The following is a 20,582-nucleotide window of genomic DNA, read 5'->3' on the forward strand; positions in this document are numbered from 1 at the left end:
TGTTCAACAGGTAATGAAATCTTCCAGGACAGAAAAGCACCTGCCCCAGTACCTGGCCACCACACATGAATTCAGGAAAGTGAAAACAAAGACACTGAATTTTACAAAAATGGATTCAAAAGCAGCGTAGGTGCCTTATCTTTCCATCTGTCATCTGGGCGATGTTATTCAGCTTCCTTTCTGATGTCAAAAATGGTAACCACATCCTTTCGAACATTGCCATACGAACAGAGCATGCTACATTATGATACACATTTAGATCCCTTCCAATCTGGGTTTAGGCATGGCTATGGAACTGAAACAGTCTTGGTCACCCTGCTGGATGACTTGCGCCAAGAGCTAGGCAGAGGAAGTGCGACTCTGTTGATTCTCCTGGACCTTTCAGTGGCTTTCGATACCATCAATCATAGTATCCTTCTGAACCGCCTATCTGGGCTGGGATTAGGAGGCACTGATCTGCGGTGGTTCTAGTCCTACCTGGAGGGAAGGTTTCAGAAGGGGGTTTCAGAAGCAGCACTCTGGGGGAGTGCTGCTCAGCCCCTTGGCCTTTGGCCCATAAGGTCTTGCAAGGTTCCATCTTGTCCCCTATGCTCTATGTTGTGTGAGGTAATCTGGAAATCTGGGCTGGGTTGTCACCAATATGCCAACGACACTCAGCTCTATCTCATGTTTTCAGCTGATCCCAGGGAGGCTACAGAAACCCTGAACTGGTGTCTGCGGGCAGTTTTGTCATGGATGCAGGCTAATAAACTGAAGCTTAATCCTGACAAGACAGAAGTCGTACCGGTGGGCAGCTCTGACCCAGGAGCTCTGACCCCTTGAAGAGACAGTACCGTAGTCTGGGGGTATTCTTGGACCCAGGCCTAAGCTGGATAAGCAGGTGGCAGCTGTGGCCAGGAATGCCTTTTACCAGCTTCGACTGCTTAGCCAGCTGCGGCCTTTCCTGGGCAGAAAAGATCTGGCCACAGTGATGCATGCCCTGGTATAGCTAGATTAGATTACTGCAATGCGCTCAACGTGTTGCTCTTGAGAAGTGTTCAGAAACTTCAATTAGTATAGAATGCAGCAGCCAGGATGTTAAACTGGTGTGGGTTGTAGGGACCATATCACTAGGGTTGCCAACCTCCAGGTACTAGTTGGAAATCTCCTGCTATTACAACTGATCTCCGGCCGATGGAGATCAGTTCACCTGGAGAAAATGGCCGCTTTGGCCATTGGACTCTATGGCATTGAAATCCCTCCCCAAACCCCACCCTCCTCAGGCTCTGCCCCCAAAACCATATATATCACTCCAGTCTTGTCCCATCTACACTGGCTCCCAATTTGTTTCCAGGGTGCTATTCTTGACTTTGAAAGCTCTATATGGCTTGGGACCACCGTATCTAAAGGACCACTTACTCCCTTATGAACCTGCCCAACAACTATGTTCACCTTTGGAGGTCCTACTTTGGGTGCCCCTGTCTTCTGAGATCAGGCAGGTGCCAACCTGGGAGAGCAGGGAATAAGATTTTGACTCAGTGCTCCCTTTGTCAGATACCAACGAAGGGAACTTTGACTATCTAAGGTGTATCCCCCCAAAATCTTGGTGGTCTCGAAGGTGCTACCGGACTTGAATCTAGCTGAACTTAACATCAGTTTCTGTTGCAGGCTACAGGAAATACATTCTTGAGTCCAACCAGTGAGGCCTTCTGATTGCTAGATGGACTGATCTTTCCCTTGTCAGATAGGCTGTCAACCCCGGAATGAAACAAGATGGTTTCCCCCATGGACAAAATGGAGTTTTTGCACTCCGTCCCTTCCCCCGTTTACACTCGGTCTCCCTCCCAAGATCTACACCTCAATGGAGACCCGCCCGGGAAATCGCCGACCTGATACTGGGTCCTGCAAAACAATGCCGGAGCCCGGGAAGATCAGCCAGTTAACGTGCGCGTTTATTTTTTGTATGTGTTTGCTTAGGTACTTGCCGGTAGTTAAATTCTGTATTGTTTCTCAAACCTAATCTTCCCTATTGTATCTGCCCTATATATGTATCACTATTCCCCCATGCCGGTATTCTAGCCTTAAGTCTTTTACCTGCTGAAACCACTGACTTTCTGTAATAAACTTTTAACTTGCTGTACCGTCTGGAGAAAAGTTATTGCCAGGAACGCATTGGATTACTGAGGCCTGACACCTTCCCTCTTCCATGTGCTTTTTTCCTCTACATTGTTTCTTCACAGACAGTATTATTCACTTAAGGCCCCCTCCCCCTTGTCTTTACAAAACCAAACAAAACCAGCACCATGCCTTTTAGGAACTTGTTGATACAAAGATAAACAGGACTGACTGAACTTGAGAACCTGACAGCCTCAACAGCTTCATGATGCTTCCTGGCAGTCTGGGTCAGCAGCCTGGGTCAGTGGAACATTGCCCCTGCTGGGGCTTTCCTGGAGGACATATCGGCACTGGACCCATTTCAGTTCAGCTTCAGTGGCTGCTCTCCTATCTCCAAGATTGGGGACAGAGGGTGGTGTTAGGGGAGTGAGCTTCACCATGGCACCCTCTGGTGTGTGGGGTACCTCAAAGGGCAATTCTCTTCCTGATGTTGTTTAACATCTACATGTACCCCCTCGCCCAGCTTGTCCGGAGTTTTGGGCTGGGTTGTCACCAGTATGCTGATAACACCTAGGTATATCTGTTGATGGCTGGCTGGTCTAATACAGTCCCAGATACTTTGGCCAGGTGTCTGGAGGTCTTGGTGAGGTAGGTGAAACAAAGCCAACTGAAATTAAATCCATAGAAGATGGACGTGTTATGGCTGGGGAGGATCGGGGGTGGGCCATCTGCTTCCAGCTCTTGACAGGGTGCAACTAACACCTGTACTGAACATAAAGAGTCTGGTTGTGACACTGGATGCCTCCCTTTTGATGGAGGCATGGGTCACACATGTAGCCAGGACGGCGTTTTTCCACCTCTGCCAGGCTAAACGGCTGATGTTCTACCTATCCAGCCTCGACCTAGCCACAGTGATCCATGCAACTGTCACCTCCAGGCTAGACTACTGCAACTCACTCTACATAGGGCTACCAGGCTGCTCCGGAAACTTCAACTGGTCCAGAATGCAGTAGCGACCCCTTGGAGAGCTCATACTCAACCGGTGCCCCGCCAGTTGCACTGGCTCCAAGTTGAGTATCGGATCAGGTTTAAGGTTCTAGTATTAACCTTTAAAGCCCTAAACAGTCTGGGACCTTCATACCTCCAGGACTGCTTCTCTGGATACACCCCTCAAAGAGCATTATACACACATGCACTTTTGTATCATTAGACGCATCTTCATGTTGGAATACATGTACATTGCCAATTGTCCATTTGTGGTCAGCATAACACCTACTCATACATTTCAGCTGTTATGAAGTCATGTGAATGAATGCACGCACACGTCTGAGAGCAGGAAAGCTCTGCGCTAAGAATATTCACAAGAATGAACATGTTGTAGCAGTTAGTGCCAGACTAGGATCCAGGAGACCCAGGTTCGAATGTCCACTGCGCCATGGAAGCTTGCTGGGTGACCTTGGACCAGCTCCACACTCAAGACTAACCGACCTCACATGGTTGTTGAGAAGATAAAATAGATGAGAGGAGAATGTTGGAAGCTGCTTTGAGTCCCCATTGGGGGATAAAGGTGGTGGTGACAAAGGTGGATAAAGGAAGTAAATTAATAAACAAACAAACAAACAGGTAGCCCAAACCTAGGACTTCCCATCGATTACTGCTTCCAATGAGCTTAGCATTAGGGACTTAGTATGGTCCCTCCTCCATGCCTCTTACACAAAAAGATAGCACTCGTTATATTTTACTAAAAGGGCTCTAGCCCACAAAAGCTTGTGCTGTAATCAAATTTTGTTAGTCAAAGGTGCTACCAGGGAGGGAAGGCAGCAAGGGATAGCCTGATCTGGCCAGATCTCAGAAGCTAAGCAGGGTCAGTCCTGGTTGGTATTTGGATGGGAGACCAACAAGGAATACCAGGATTGCTATGCAGAGGAAGGCAATGGCAAACCACCTGTTAGTCTCTTGCCTTGAAAACCCCATAAGGGGACAAAATAAGTCGGCTGCAACTTAATGGCACTTTACATACACGCACAAGGTGCTACTAACTTATTTAGTTAAAGTGCACTAGAGGCATCCAAGTGATTTGCAGTGTCGCTTGAAGTAAAATAGTTTTAACTACTTTCATAAATTTCTTGTATACGGAATGAAAGGACGAAATTACTGCTCCATAAGCTTTTAAAGAAGACAAGAGTCACTGGAAAAGACAACAATGGTAGGAAAAGAGGGTAGGAAAAGAGGAACACCCAACACGAGATGGATTCGCTCTATAAAGGAAATCACAGCACTCGGTTCGCAAGACCTGAGCAAGGCTGTTAAATCTAGGACGTTTTGGAGGACTTTGCTTCATAGGGTCGCCCTGGGTCGGATGCGATTTGACGGCACTTAACACTCAAGCACAAGCTTTCCCACTTTGCAAGATGCGTGAAAAAGTCAGAGCAGTTCTGTTTCGACCCCTTGTCTGAATGCAGAAGCGTGAATATTTCCGACCTCCCTCCAACTGCGCAGATTGACGAGTGAATGCGCGACGACCTAAGGCGCATGCGCGTGCATTCGCGCACGCTCCCTCTGTCCTGTGATGCGAAAAGACGAGGACCGGAGAGAGGAGTTAGGGGAGGGACTAGTGAAGCATCTCTGATTGGCAGCAGGAGCATCCAATGGAAAGCAAACGGAAGCTCTCGGCGGCGCCTTCTGACTAGACACCCTTCCTTTTCTTGCAGTTCGCTCTCTATGATCCCGCAGCGTGAGCCAATAGGGAGGCGAGGGGCTGAGTAGAAAGCGCCGGAAGTGGTTCTGTGCTGGGGAGCGAGGAGATGGAGGGAAGTGTGGTCCGCTGAGCGGAAGCCGTCGCCGCCTTAGCTGTGAGGGAGGCTGAGGTGAGGGCGTCTGTTGGTCTCGGTTTTTTTTGAGTCTGTCCCCTCCTTTGTGTGGGTCTTGAGTCGTAGGCTGACTAAGGCTCGTAATTCTGGAAGGGAAGCCGTGTTAGGCTGTTGTAGCTCTAGGGAGTCTTATGGTACCTTAAACGCTAACCAGATTTTATTCCACCCCAAACTGCTTCGTAGGCGAAGAGTGGATTTTCACTGCGCAACCATTTTATATATAGTTGGGTCAATAAATGAAAGATCAGCAGCGGGGCCAAGAGGCTATACAATGCAGGGAATTCAGGTTGGCGTTCAGTTATGTGAAATTTCAGCCCAAGCCCCCAAAGTAGAGACCGTTCTGTGGCTGTTCTAAACTAGTTAACTTTTGTAATGGGTGAGGAATCCCATATTTTGTTAATTCCTGCAGAAAGTTAGGTATCAAATTGTAGGGTGGAGGATGGTGTGCATTTCAGTTAATGTTTTTATGGCACGTGAGGGCCAGGCTAGATGTTGTGGTAACGATGGGTCCTACCTGTGGCTGCCAACACCATTGTAGAGAGAAATTTGGCCATTTAAAAATGCTGCAAGGGTTTGACCCGCTGTATTATCTGGCCCTATTTTGCTGTTTTATGGGGCAGGTGCCGTGATTTCAAAGGCAAATAAACTTAGAAGGAGAGCACTTTCAAAACCAGCTGCTGAGATTTTATTTGTCAGGCAGGTCTATATTGAGATGGTCAATGAGTTTTAGGGAGGAAGGTTTGTGTATTATGATTCAGACAGCATTTTAAGTAAACCATGGCTTGTGGTGGCAAATCCTGCTCTGTAAAATGCTTAGAAGCTAGATCATTACATTTTTGCCCAGGTTTTTCTGAACCTCACATTCAAACTGGTGCTTCACAGGCTCAGACTACACAAAATTGTGGCTGAAAGTACAGAGCAATTAAAGTTTCAGGCATCATATTATTTGAAGGTGCCTGTTAACTATCCCTGTTGAAAGCTGTTCCCTTAGACAAAGGAAAACCGGTGCTTAGAATTGGATTTCTAAGTGCCACCAGATAACTTTTTGTGGCAATAAAACTACAAACAACCTGTCTGCTGATTATTGTGAATATGGATTTTCAATTTTTATTTTTCAACACAACACTTACAAACACATAAACATACATGTAACAACCTTATTAGTTATGTTTATATATTATATTGGAGCTTACTTTGAAATTATATTTCAATTATTAACTTTGACTTACACCTCTCTATGTTCTCTTTATATTTCGCTATCTAATAATACATTTACTGTTCTTAAACATTTGCTTCTTAAATTTTTTATTCTATTTCTGTTCCCAATTTTTGACTATGATTAAAAATACATTCAATTTTTCATAAAATTCAGTCGTTGATCTGTTATTTATAAAATATGTTAATTTTGCCATAGTTTAATCTGTTTATTTGCTTATCGTTCATTTAGTGAATATGGAAAATATTGATGCACCTATCTCTCAGAACATAGTAGCTTCCAGAACAAGCAATGTTAGCTATCCAAAAAAATACACAGTTCTTGTTGTTCAGGTAAAAGAAAATTTCCACATGACCAAGCTGTGTTCTTGGCTCAAGGGATACAAGGTTGTTTATTTTTGATTCCCACCTTCTTCCAGTTCTTGCTATTACATGCATTATACATGCTGGACTGATGAATGATTTACTGTCATTCAGAGGTCTGCAGAATCGAGTAAGCCTAATAACCCATTCCTGACCTCCAAGGACAAGAATCCTTAGGAGGCCAAAAAGGGGATGTGCCGGTGCTTTTAGCAGGCACAGCCTCGATGTTCTCAACAGGGTAAAATGCTCCATTTAAAAAGCTGGCGAAAGGCTTTTTAAAGCCTTTCATTGGCCGGAATACAGGTTCGGAGGAGACGCCATGGCTGCGCCGTCCCCGGCCACCAAAAGGTAAGGAATGCTCTGTTAATTTACAAAGTTGGCGATGTCATCCCATCTCAGTCCCCATGAGCAATCTTAGTCCCAATCTCAGTCCCCACGAGCACTTGGAAACCATTGCATGGCCCTTCTCCCAAATGCTTGCATGCACAGACAAAGCTCATGCCGAAAGTAAAAATATTGCGTAGGCTGGAAGGGCCCTGTTCTCATCCATTGTTTATGACCATCTCAACATCTTTCTCTTTAAACTGTTTATGCAGAACATAAAGAGCATACTTGGCCTGTGTTGTATTTTAAGTCCCTCCTGTATAGCTACGGAAGGGGGAGGCTCACGTGCTTACAGTTTAGAGAATCAGACTATTTGCTAGAAAAGGATGAGTGAGCAACATGCATTGCGGTGATAATGCATTGAAGACAGGATTTTTAATGTTTTGCTGTAAACATATTTGGAAAGCTGTGGCCCTTAAACCTCTGTCACCTTTTAAAAGATAGCTACGTGATGTTTTGAAATCAATTAAGCCTAACAAATTTTGGTTTTCCTTAATAATGTTCAGATAGGTGTTTTCAGTTTTGAACCACTAGATGGCACAAATAGTAATTTTTGGAAATCGCCTTCCCTACTTTCTGTTAAAAATGGAATTCAGATGAGCCTTCAGATGTTGGTAATAAAAGTGTATGTAAATCCAGGCCTTGACAAACTCTTTGGATCAAGGTGATAGCCCAAATGTTTAGGGATCAAATTCATTTTTCAGCATTCAGAGTTTTGTATTTTAACTACCACATTTTCTAATTCTTTTAGCCACTACTTTTTTCACAGCTTCTTATAATTTTATTAGCTTGATGACAAATAATGTAGTATGTGAATAAATATAGGGCTAATGCTTGTTCTCAACCCAACAACAAAAAACTGCTTATCCTAACCTAACATATTTTCCCCAATATCTCTATGATTCTGTGATTCTAAATAACTAAGTGGGAATGTTAGTTTACGTGGGCAGTAAACTAAAATTTTGTTAATTTGTTCAGCTAGTATCTGCCACAATGGGTGAACCTCAGCAAGTGAGTGCCCTCCCTCCTCCTCCGATGCAGTATATTAAAGAATATACAGATGAAAATATTCGGAAAGGTGTGGCCCCTAAGCCTCCACCACCTATAAAAGATAGCTATATGATGTTTGGAAACCAGTTCCAGTGTGATGACCTCATCATTCGACCATTGGAAAGCCAAGGCATTGACCGTTTGCATCCCATGCAGTTTGACCATAAGAAAGAACTGAGGAAACTCAACATGTCTATCTTGGTCAATTTCTTGGACCTCTTGGATATATTGATAAGGAGCCCTGGCAGCATAAAACGGGAGGAGAAGCTGGAAGACTTAAAACTACTGTTTGTTCATGTGCATCATCTGATAAACGAATATCGGCCTCACCAAGCCAGAGAGACTCTGAGGGTCATGATGGAAGTACAGAAGCGCCAACGTCTGGAGACGGCTGAGAGGTTCCAGAAGCATTTAGAGCGTGTCGCTGAAATGATCCAGAACTGCCTGGCCACTTTGCCTGATGATTTGCCGCATTCAGATGGAGGGATGAGGATAAAAAATGAACCCATGGACACAGAGGACAGCAGCAATTGCCCTGGGCAGAAAGAGCAGCAGAGAGCAAGTTCTAGCATCAAGAAGGATCAAGTTTTGGAGAAAGATGCTTCCATGTGCATGATTATTGATGAACTGACATGAAAGGGGGGCCTTGATATTCCTTTTGTGTCACCATAATCTTGCAAATAAGACTGAAACTGATGTGAAAGAGTTTGATATGCTGTTTTCTTCTATGCTGCCTTTTTATAGCAATAAGCAATCATGGAACGTAGTCTGTAAGAGACAATAAACCCAAATGATATATTTTTGTAGCTTTTCAGTGTGTTCTTTGTTTTTTAAACTTGCCTTTAAAGAAAAGAAAAAAGTATAATAGGTTATTGTTCTTCTGGGGAAAAATTAGTCCATGTCCATTGTTCACTAGTTCTGAAGTATCATTGGTCATTCCTGAACTTCCATTGTTATTTGGCTTGTTCATGCATGTTAGAAATGCTGTAACAATTTTGAATCTCTGCTGATTTTTCTTTGTTGTAGGCAAAGCAAAACAATATGCTGCAATAATGCAGAAGTTATATGTCTGTATATACAGTTATACACAATTAGAGTTATGTGTCTGTAATTTGAGTTAGAAAGCAGCCAAGTGTGGGTGCATTAGCTTCTAGCAACAGTGCTTCGGCACATGTGAAGATTTTGGTGTTTTTATTAACCTTTAAAAGAAAAGAAAATATTGGCTGTCTGTTCAGAAGAGCATACTTAAAAATCAGTTTTGATACAAATCTGTCTTGAGTGCTTTGTGTGTCCCTCACACCAAACTAGCTTGGATCTTACAGAATGAACCCTGCCATCTTCATGTGAACTGCACCATGGCCCTGTTGTGTGAAAAAGCATCTTCTGTACTACTTGCTCTGGGAACAAGAAAGTTGACTCACATTGCAATGCTAAGGAGAGTTACTCCAGTCTATAACCATTGAAATGAATGGGCCTAGACTGGAGTAACTCTCCTTAGGATTGCAATGTAGCAGTGCAGTCTTGAGGAGAATTACTCCAATCCAGGCTGACTGTTTTCTATAGGCTTAGAGTGGACTAACTGCATACAGTTCCCCTGTTAATGTCTGGACTTGGCAGTAAATCAAGGAGACAAGGGTGAGTGGCAATATTACGGTTTATCTTTAGTGTCATCAGTGATCTAATGGGAATATTGTTGCTTTACTGACGATGCCACAGTTAATTTGTCTGTGCCCAGCTAAGTTTTAAAAAGTCCTCTTTAAGGTCATACCACTCTTTGTCAGCTATAACTGTTGTGTATGTTGTTTTCTGTGTGAAATATTTGCATCTGTTTGGGTTTAATTGAAAGGCATTGTGTTAAATCTGAGTGCATTAAATTTCTACAAACTTTAGTTCCTAGTTTGCCATTCTTGCACAGAAGGGTTGTTTCTTACATTCAGCACATTCTGCCCAGTGATGCTTTTCCCTGTGAGACATCAACAGAGCAGCACTGCTGTAGCAAATCCCATCATAAGTATAAAAGACAACTCCCCCTATGTCTAGCTGTAAAAAAAAAAAACCCAGCATTACCACTGTTTATTTCTTATCTACTATGCCAATAAAAAGGCAACGGTCCCCTGTGCAAGCTCCGGGTCATTCCTGACCCATGGGGTGATGTCACATCCCGATGTTTCGAAGGCAGACTTTGTTTGCGGGGTGGTTTGCCAGTGCCTTCCCCAGTCATCTTCCCTTTACCCCCAGCAAGCTGGGTACTTATTTCACCGACCTCAGAAGGATAGAAGGCTGAGTCAACCTTGAGCCGGCTACCTGAAACCGACTTCCGTCGGGATCAAACTCTGGTCGTGAGCAGAGCTTGGACTGCGGTACTGCAGTTTCCCACTCTGCGCCACGGGGCTCCTACTATGCCAATAATGCTTACTAAACATGAGACTTCACATCATACCTTATGGGAATATCTTAGTTTTGTGAGTCACATACATGTTCATTATTTGTGCTTTGAGACAATTTCATAGCCAGTAAACATTATACCTCTGCATACACACATTGGTTGGTTCTCATGTACTTGGCACTTCTGTTGATGTCTAGTCATGAAAGAGAACTAAACCATATTCATTCAAAAAGTAGAGCTGAGTTTAGGTAAAATTAACTAAGTTAAGCTTTTATTTTAGTAATTTTTATACAGTTCAATGATATTTGAAAATACTGCTAGATGAATTAGGATTATCCTGGGCATAACCTGAGTTCCTTTAATTTTGATAACTTTTCTTATGGTGTGTTGGCTGTGCTTGGGAACTTCAGTAGTCAAGTTATCCCTTCAAAAAGTGACAGTTAAGTACAGTGTAAGTCTTATTTAAGTCCACGATCCCAACGGAAGTTGGTTTCAGGTAGCCGGCTCAAGGTTGACTCAGCCTTCCATCCTTCCGAGGTCGGTGAAATGAGTACCCAGCTTGCTGGGGGTAAAGGGAAGATGACTGGGGAAGGCACTGGCAAACCACCCCGCAAACAAAGTCTGCCTTGGAAACGTCAGGATGTGACGTCACCCCATGGGTCAGGAATGACCCGGTGCTTGCACAGGGGACCTTTACCTTTATTTGTAACTACCCATGAGGATGTGTCATCTCTATAGAGACAAAGTTCTGACTTATTCCGTAGCTTAAAGCTATACAAAAAGTAAAGCATGTGTCTAAAACAACCCTCTTTACTCCTGGTACAATACTTAGTGATACTGAAAAGTCTTAGACACTGATCTCTCCACTTCTTCTAAATCTGGGTTTTTTTTAAACCAAGAATGAAGTCGTTCTGGGCAAACGAGGAAACAAGAAAATGGGACATGTAGTCAGGATGGTGTTCAACAACTTGGGTTTCTGTAGGAAAATAAAACAGTAATAGAAGGAGTTAGCATGTAAGTACTGCTAGAAAGCAGCGACAAAGAATTATATTGGGTATGAAAAGGGGAGCTACATGCTCCTCCTGGTTTGTTTTTCTTAAAATGCAAATACACCAGTGAGTGATGAGCTGGAGGAAAAAAAATAGAACCTTTCTGATTGTGATGAAAGCCAGTATAATCTTTTGAGTATCATCTGGGGAACAGCCACTTAAACTTAGCATTTATATAGCAAGTCATGTTCAAAGTGCTAAATATTATCTTGATCCTGATGACAACTGCATAGAGCATGTCAGCATTTCCCACATTGCTGGGGGACTGGGGAGAAGCAGGCTCGAAGCTGAAAGAATGTGGTTTGCCTGAGGCCATTTAGTGAGTGTGTGAGTGAGGTGCAAATTGATCAGGGACTTCTTGGCTCACCGTTCACTTATTCTGCTCTTGGCTAGTAGGCTAGAAAACAGTACATGGAGAACATAATGCCAAAAATAATTCTCAGAAAGATTGGAAGTTCTTTTCTCCTGTTAAGAATTTTTCAGTGTGAGTCACAACTTTCTGGGCGCTAAGCCATCCAGCTCAGGTATTTTCACCATCAACTGGTCCGCTCACCCTGCCACCCCCATCATTAGAAGCTTTGTTCACATTACAGTGAATGCGTGTACCTCCCATATGTATGTGTGCAGATCTTTATGCAAGAAAGAGCCGACATGCATTCACTTTGCAAATGAACTTGGGCACCTGTACCTGGATAAAAGTATGCATAGTGTACGTGCTTCATCCAAGAGCATCTGGAGTTGTCCAACTACTATTAAAAAAAGCAGCGACTGCTCAAAAAAGGTAGATTGTGGATTGGCCTAATTAACTAAGTTAATTCATCAGGACCAGAAACAGTGCTTCTTCAGGAGCTACCAGACCACTGGCTGCTTCAAGACTTCCAAGTACACATCCTTCTGTAATGACGTGCTCAGCACCAAAGTGATGAGGCTAGTATGTCCTTGGAGAACAAAGCTCCACAATGTATAGCATTTGAGAACTTTATTTGGTAGCAGAATTAAGACACCTGGACTTGAAATCAGTTGAGACTCTTAACAACTCCCACCAGTCATGCAAACTTACTAACTTTTGACTGTCCAACTATCCCCTCATTACACCTACGGCAGGAACGCTTTCTGAACTCTAAAGGAATTTTTCCATCATGGGTATTTGAGTATGTCTTTCACAGGTGGCCATCCACCAAGAATGTGAAGCTCAAAGAATGTGGGATGAACTATTCTATGTACTTTATCAGCATTCTCAGGTAATGAAATGTCTCCTCCCCACAGAATGTAAGTAAGGAAATGTTTCCACCCCACAGAAACAGCAATTGCTTGAAAAAGGGTGTTGCTAATGCCTTAATAAATTGCCGGGGGGGGGGGGGCGCACTGGTCATGCCTTTGTCACTTTCAAGCACATTTCCTGTGTAGTATGTTTATCTGCCTCTGACCTTTGTCTGGGAAAAAATGGTTGGATCAGCAAAAATATAAATGTCACTGTCTTCTTGAAATCAGCAATACACGGTTTCCTTTTTTTTTTTTTTTAATCAGGATGTGGTTGCAGCAGGCTTTGCAAACCAACCCTGAAACTAATAGAAATGCCTCAGGGCTCCTCTACAGGAAGTGGCTTGTGAAAATCAGCCTTAGTGTGCATGGTAAGAATATCATGTGAACAAATTTTGGATATTGGTTCTTGTAGGTTATCCGGGCTGTGTAACCATGGTCTTGGTATTTTCTTTCCTGACGTTTCGCCAGCAGCTGTGGCAGGCATCTTCAGAGGAGTAACACTGAAGGACAGTGTCTCTCAGTGTCAAGTGTGTAGGAAGAGTAATATATAGTCAGAAAGGGGTTGGGTTGAGCTGAATCATTGTCCTGCAAAAAGTATCAAAGGTAATGTGCTAATCATTTTTGCAGGACAATGATTCAGTTCAAACCCAACCCCTTTCTGACTATATATTACTCTTCCTACACACTTGACACTGAGAGACACTGTCCTTCCGTGTTACTCCTCTGAAGATGCCTGCCACAGCTGCTGGCGAAACGTCAGGAAAGAAAATACCAAGACCACGGTTACACAGCCCGGATAACCTACAAGAACCAATGAACTCTGACCGTGAAAGCCTTCGACAAAATTCTGGATAGTTTATTTCCCCCCTATTATTTACTGAGATGAATGGGATGAATTTTTTGCTTTCTTGTTTTGCTAAGTTACAAAGTAAGTTTTGTTTTGCTTGGATAAACATCAATTACCAACAGAGTATTTAGTAATATCAATATATCATTTATTAAAATAGGATTTTAATAAATGCAAAGTGGGGAAGCAAAGTCTTAACTAGATATTAGAAAGTATTGCTGGTCACCAAGCCAACTAGATTTATTTATTTACTACAGTTATACCCCGCCTTTCTCCCCCAATGGGGACCCAAAACAGTTTACACTGTTCTCCTCTCCTCTATTTTATCCTCACAACAACCCTGTGAAGTAGGTTAGGCTGAGAAAGTATGGCAGGCCCAAGGTCACCCAGCGAGATTCACTTAAATGAGTGGGGATTCGAACCCGGGTTTCCCAGATACCAGTCCTACACTATTCCCCACTATATCATAGATAATCTGACAAACTCTGAGTATGCATCCACATTTTCACAGAACTTTTGACAGGTTAGTCTAGTGTGGGGAGTCCACATATTTTGGCTGGGCTTGCTGGCCAGGATTTTTTTTCTAAACATTTAGAGAGGCTTTATTTTTTCACCACATGCATGGCAATCAGGGATAATCTGTAAATTGTGTGATTTTTATGCATGACACATGGTGTGGACCCCAAACTCTGTGTGTGGTATTCTTACCAAACACTGAAGTGAATGGGAAGTCCTTGCTTACATATTTCACGTGGGTAGAGAACTCTCTGAAGCACTGCTAAAATCATATATACAATACAGTCAGTTACTCTTCTTGAGGATGTGGTGTTCTGATGTAACCATTTCAGGCTATTGCAGCTGGCATTTATTTATTTATTGTTCACTTCAACCTTGGCCAAGTATGTGAAAAATAAGACTGCAACAATATCAGACACATTGTGTGAGGAACAGGCCGACCTGGCTTGCTGGACTGAAACTTGGATGGATGTCTTTGATGTAGCCACTTTGACACAGCTCACACTATGTATAAAGTCCTTCACCAACCTCAGATGGGGGAGGGGGTAGCATTTCTTTTCCGTGAACATTTCTCCATCACTAGGTGATGGTGCAGACAGAGGTTGTCTTTGATTGCATGTACCTTGTGTTGGGCACCCAGAGACTGAATAGGTTAGGGGAGCAGGAAACCCAGTCTCTAAAGCGATGCAGAACCTTTTGTCTTTGCTGTGAAACTTTGTTAAATTTCAACATAGATAACACACTGCTCATCTGGCATGGGCACTGGCTAGTTCAGAGAATGCGAAGTTAACCACAGGAAAAGGCAAGCCTCATTTGAGTCTGACACTGTGTGCTATGCATGACTCAAAGTGGGATGCAGCTCAGAAATTAGAGAAGTCAGAAACCTATTTTGGAAGTGACCATTTTTCTATTAAATACTCATTACTAGCAGTATCAAGGTATTTTGGTGCTGCCATCTCAGCCTTCACCATGATCCTTTGTTTGTTCCTGGAGTGGATCCTGCTTATGTTGTTTGAAGGTAACTATATTAATAAAATTATTAATGATAGTAGATGACATTTCTCTGAAGTCACCGCTTCAGAGATATATAGTGTTATTGTAGAGTATGTAAAGGGATAGATGTTCAAGTTCAAACATTGGTATGTGATTGTGATTTCATAATAAAGCTCCAATCCCAAATTTATAAGGAAGTAACTGTGCTCCTAAACAGAGTTATGTTCTTCTAAACACATTGGCTTAAATGAACTTAGAGCTCTGCTTAGGATCTTATTGTAAATCATATTGATTTACTTCTAAGTAAACAAACGTAGGATCAGGCTGCTCAAATGATAGAAAGTTAATATGCTAATGTTATTTATTTATGTATGATTGATTGGTATCAAGGTCATGGGAAATTAATATATTATTATTATTTATGCATTAATTCAACATCAACAGTGTGCCATATTTAGACATTTGAATAATATTGTAATTTTCATTAGGAAAAGAGCTTATAAGCCTTCTTCCATTCTGAGAACTTGTGGGATCTTTTGCTATAGAATGCATTCAATGGTGTGGCTATGTAACATAAGCTGCTATATCTTTCCCCTCTTTATGTACTGCATAGCTGTGACACCAAGAGCTGTGAGTGTAAAAAGTAACATGCATTTGAAAATAAAATAACATTTGCCAGTGATGATTAAGGATGACTGTGTAACCAGACTATAATTCTTAGCTAAAGGCCTTTCTACTAAGTGCTTTGGTTTCATGCTGTTTTGTTTCTGATAGATAACACTTCTTTTTTTAAACTGAAAGAACAGGAGTTCTTAGCATATTTGCTTTTTCATGGTACTTTTGGCACGGAAGTGATGTAACTGTGCAAAGGGCATATTCCCAATTGAATCACAAAAGAAAGCCATGTGTCATAAAAGTGACACTATATGAAGCCACTTTTTAAATAATTTACTAATAATTTCTGAAGCAGCTTCAGTCAAAGCACATGGTATTAATATTCCTACTGGAACATTACGTTTCATGAAGATCAAGAAACGGTTACATGGCCACGAATGACTAAGGGGCATTTTTCACAGTAGATTTTGCTTCTGTTTTGCCACGGACTAAAAAAAAACCCACGATTTAAATGTTTTTTTCATGGCCGCGATTTATCCTTGTCAATTATCTGTAGTTTTGGTTTTTCATGGGAACAAAGCACGCTGTATTTGACAACGGTTTGGTCTGTCCCTTTTGCAGGAGGCCTCCCCTTCCAACAGGCTCATTTTTTATGCCTGCCCCCAGCTCTGTCCCAACTCCGCCCAGCAGATTACCTCGTGCGGTTCACCAGCCCCAGCGCAAAAAACAAGCACCAGTCCCTCTGGTCTCCTCCATTTTTCTTCCACCCTCGCTCTGTTCTGCTTTTGGAACAGTCAGAGTCCAAATTGGGGGGTGGGTGGGCAAGGCAGCGCTTTCCTCAAAGCTTCCCTCTATTTTCTATAGGTGTGGAACCCATTGCCCTTTAATGATAGACAGGATTGGGGGGGGGGCAGGGAATCCATGTGCCCAGAGAAGTATTTAGCTGAAAGTGGGAATGGCGGGTGGGGGGAAGAGGAAAGAAGGCCCCTGGATTGCACGCCGGCCATGATCCGGCCACATTGCATTGTGAGAGACAGGAGGGCTCCTAGCTTGTGCACCAGCCCCATTCCAGCCAGTGTGCATGGCGGGGGGGGGGGAGAGGAAAGAAGGCCCCTGGCTTGCGCGACGGCCATGATCCGGCCACAGTGCATCGAGAGAGAGGAGGGAGATAAGAGCAGGCTGGCCGCCCCTCTTCAGAAGAGTGATGGGAGGGAATTTTGCCTTGGGTTTTTCACTCTCAGGATGCAAATTTTTCCCATCCAAATTCTCAAAAATCCCCCCTCCCTGCTGGGGTAGAGGGGCCAACAGCCCCTTCCCTTGAACATCCCCCCATGGGTCCAGCTGCCCTAGACTGAGCTGCCACCACCCCCAGCACGCGAGGAGCACATGGCGTGGCCCCACCGGTCTCCCCCTGGAGCCCTCCGTCCGACGTCCCCCTGGGCTTGGAGGTGTGGGCCCAGCTCCAAGGCCCATCCCGGGCGAGGGGCAGGGAAGGCTTGCGGGGACGGAGGGAGAGAAATGCCAGGATTCTAGGCAGGCAGGCAGGCAGCAAAAGGGGCTGTATTCTTGTCCGAGCACGAAACTCCCCCAGCCAATCACCGTTCTTGGGGGAGGAGAAAGGAGACGTCCCGGGGAGCGAAGCAAACATTTTTTCATGGGCATCCGAGCAACAAAACACGCGTCCACAGGAAAGAGAGTCTCAAAAGTGGTTTGGATTGCCTCTCTTTTAATGCGGCTTATTTTGCTCAGTGGGGGAAAATACGGATCTCCAGTGAATAACCAAAATTTGACTCCGACGCAAATCAGCGTCGAAACAGCAGCAAATCTCCGTGAAGAATACCCCTAAGTGTTTTTGTCTGGGCACAAACCCTTCTGTTCATTTTTGGATCTCTTGCTTGTGTGCATTATACCTTCAGCTCCTATGCTTGTCTCAGGAGAGCATTGTGCTTTAGGAGGTGGGAATATATGCCTAGGCAAAATATTATCAGAGGACAAATGGACCTTGTACCAGTGTTAATACTGGTGAAAGCTTATTGAGATGGACCTCTTTGAAGAGCTACAGAGGGATCTCTATTATTTGTTTAATTCCATTCTTTTAAAAATTCTTTTTAATCACATCTTTCCCTACAGGTTCCTTGGCATCAGGTGCTGAGACTGTGGTGCGAGGAATGGTGGGTCAGAACATCTCTTTACCCTGTAACTACTCTACTGACAAACATGGGATTACAAGCACATGCTGGGGGCAAGGGACTTGTCCTGTTTTTCAATGTACTGATGCAATTATCTGGACTGATGGACAACAAGTAACGCACAGAAAATCCAACATGTACCAACTAATGGGAAATGTTCATCAAGGAGAGGTGACGCTGACCATTTTGAATGTAACCGAAACAGCTACAGGGACGTATTGCTGTCGTGTGGAAATCCCAGGCTGGAACAATGATCAGAAAACACATGTGGAAGTTGTCATTGAGAAAGGTGAAGAGAATGTTTCCATAAGAACATCATAAGAGCCGTGCTGGATCAGACCAGTGGTCCATCTTGCCAGCATCCTGTCTCACCCAGTGGCCAACCAGTTCCTCTGGAGGTTCAACAACAGGGCATAGAGGCCAAGGCCTTCCCCTGATGTTGCCTCTTGGCACTGGTATTCAGAGGTTTACTGCCTCTGAATGTGGAGGTTCCCTTTACTCACTATGGCAGGCAGCCACTGATAGACCTATCCTTCATGAATCTGTCCAATCTCCCTTTAAAGCTGTCTATGTCTGTGGCCATCACTTCATCCTCTGGAAGCAAATCCCACATTTTAATCACTCGCTGTGTAAAGAAGTATTTTTTTTCCTGAATCTACTGTCCGTTGGCTTCATTGGATGCCCATGAGTTTCATGTGATGATTTATTATACAGGATTGTGCTTGCATCATACTTTATGTCTGAAACAATTTTACAGTTAGTTTTTATTAATAGCTTGATTTCTCAAACTTCCAGAAAAAAATGTACAACTTGTGCTATGTAGTTTAGCTTCCCAAGTAATCCCCTCTGACCTCACTTAAACTTAAGTGGCTTAAAAATTAATTATGTACACTTGCGAAGAATAGGTTCATTGATAGCTATTAAATCTGATAGCTAAATGGAATCCTAGTGTCATAATCAGCTGGGGAGAAGTGCCTTTGTTCACAAAATGGTGGACTTCATGGACCTTTTAGTTTGAGCAAGGCAGATCTCATATCTTTAGGTCTTTGATTCCTTTATAAAAAGCCAGATAACCACATTTTCTTCATCCACCTATCTATTCTTGCACATTCACATAACCAACCAACCAAAGGAACAAAAAAGGGGAAGAGCAGAGCAGAGGAAAGTGTTATTATATTCTCTCCTTCAAAGAATGACAGTCTTCCATAAGTATCGTTGAGCACTTTCCTTTGAGTACATGATTTGCTGTGGAAAACATGAGTCCAGCATAACTTCAAGCTAATAGTGCATTTCCCAAGCAGTGAGCAGCAACTTTCCCAGTGTCTTAAACCTAAAACATATGCACTTACTGAACTCCTGCCAAAAATAGGAGCCTACTTTGCAAATCCAAAGCATATTAATTAATGTAGCTTTCCGACATGATGCCATTAAGTTTGATTAGTCTGGCAAACCTTTTTGGTGGCCAATGGATCTTCACTATGATTTTTTTGTTATTTTAGTTTCTGGCACAAATACATTTCAGTGCATGTTGCTAGCTCCTGCTGAATTTAGCATGATCTAATTGGCTTCTGTGTTGCATTTCTTTCTCAGGGATCTCAGATCCAGTTTCAGATGGAGTGCCGGGTATGTATGCAAAGGAGTTCTGAATTTGGTGGTCTCTTTTAACTCTTGATCTATGAGCCCCGTGACACAGAGTGGTAAGCTGCAGTAATGCGGTGCAAGCTCTGCTCACAACCTGAGTTCGATCCCGACGAGAGTCAGTTTCAGGTAGCCGGCTCAAGGTTGACTCAGCCTTCCATCCTTCCAAGGTTGGTAAAATGAGTACCCAGCTTGCTGGGGATAAAGGGAAGATGACTGGGGAAGGCACTGGCAAAACACCCCGTAAACAAAGTCTGCCTAGAAAACGTCAGGATGTGACGTCACCCCAAGGGTCAGGAATGACCCGGTGCTTGCACAGGGGACCTTTACCTTTTTATTATCTCTTGATACCCCAGACCAGAAGGTGACTATAGTTGTGAGTATAGTCAATCTATGTGAAAGCTTAGTTCAATTACCAACTGTTATTTGAAACTACCAAGTTTTTTGGATATCAGCTATGCAGTTTTGGTTATTTTTGAATGTTCAGTCCCTGTTGTTCACATGTGCTTGGAATTGCTCCACTGATGTACTTTTTATTCATCTGACCAATATCTTGTAATCAAGTTAGAATTTCACAGTTTCACAAGTTCATTTCTCTTGGAAGAGTGTGATTTTTCAATAGCAAAACAATAACAAAATCCCATTTGGGGGTATTTTGTATAGAGGGATAATCTGAAGGTTATTTGATCTGCTGATCTTAACAAAGTACACTGTTCTTAACACGGTAACTATTATCAGTTCTACTGTCTGATTAAATTTATCTGCCTAGTAACAGAAGTATCTTCCTCTACCTCGGTTACAGTTCCCCACCAAAAAGGAAGCAAAACCTCTTGACAGTTTCTGTTATAAGTGGCAGATATATACCATTGGATATATAAGTAGAAGAGGAAGTCTAGCATAACTCCCTGTTCCCATACAACTCACAAGCCACAATGCACAGGGGAATTTTATGTGCTCAAATTTTAGCATTAGTGTAATTGGTTTTTAAATTACACTTAAAAGGGGCTTTCATGCCAGGAAACTTTAGACAAACAACAATCCCTCAAAATTTCAGGTTTGACTCATGTTGGTTTTAGTGGCTATAGTAGAATGATATATGTTTTTATTTGC

At 43.1% G+C, this 20,582-nt stretch overlaps 1 protein-coding gene across 1 annotated transcript; it reads left to right on the forward strand.

Moving 5' to 3' along the window:
* Window positions 1-7,917: 7,917 nt before the first annotated feature.
* On the forward strand, window positions 7,918-8,804 carry MED7 (mediator complex subunit 7). The gene has a single exon (XM_056858685.1). It carries the CDS (start codon window positions 7,920-7,922, stop codon window positions 8,610-8,612), a length of 693 nt encoding a protein of 230 aa, XP_056714663.1. The 5' UTR covers window positions 7,918-7,919; the 3' UTR covers window positions 8,613-8,804.
* Window positions 8,805-20,582: the final 11,778 nt, after the last annotated feature.

This window comes from Euleptes europaea, chromosome 1, assembly GCF_029931775.1.
Source record: "Euleptes europaea isolate rEulEur1 chromosome 1, rEulEur1.hap1, whole genome shotgun sequence".
In the NCBI taxonomy this organism is placed as follows: domain Eukaryota; kingdom Metazoa; phylum Chordata; class Lepidosauria; order Squamata; family Sphaerodactylidae; genus Euleptes; species Euleptes europaea.

Excerpts from the sequence above, each read along its gene's own strand:
- MED7 (XM_056858685.1), top strand. The coding sequence starts at position 7,920 with ATGGGTGAACCTCAGCAAGTGAGTGCCCTCCCTCCTCCTCCGATGCAG.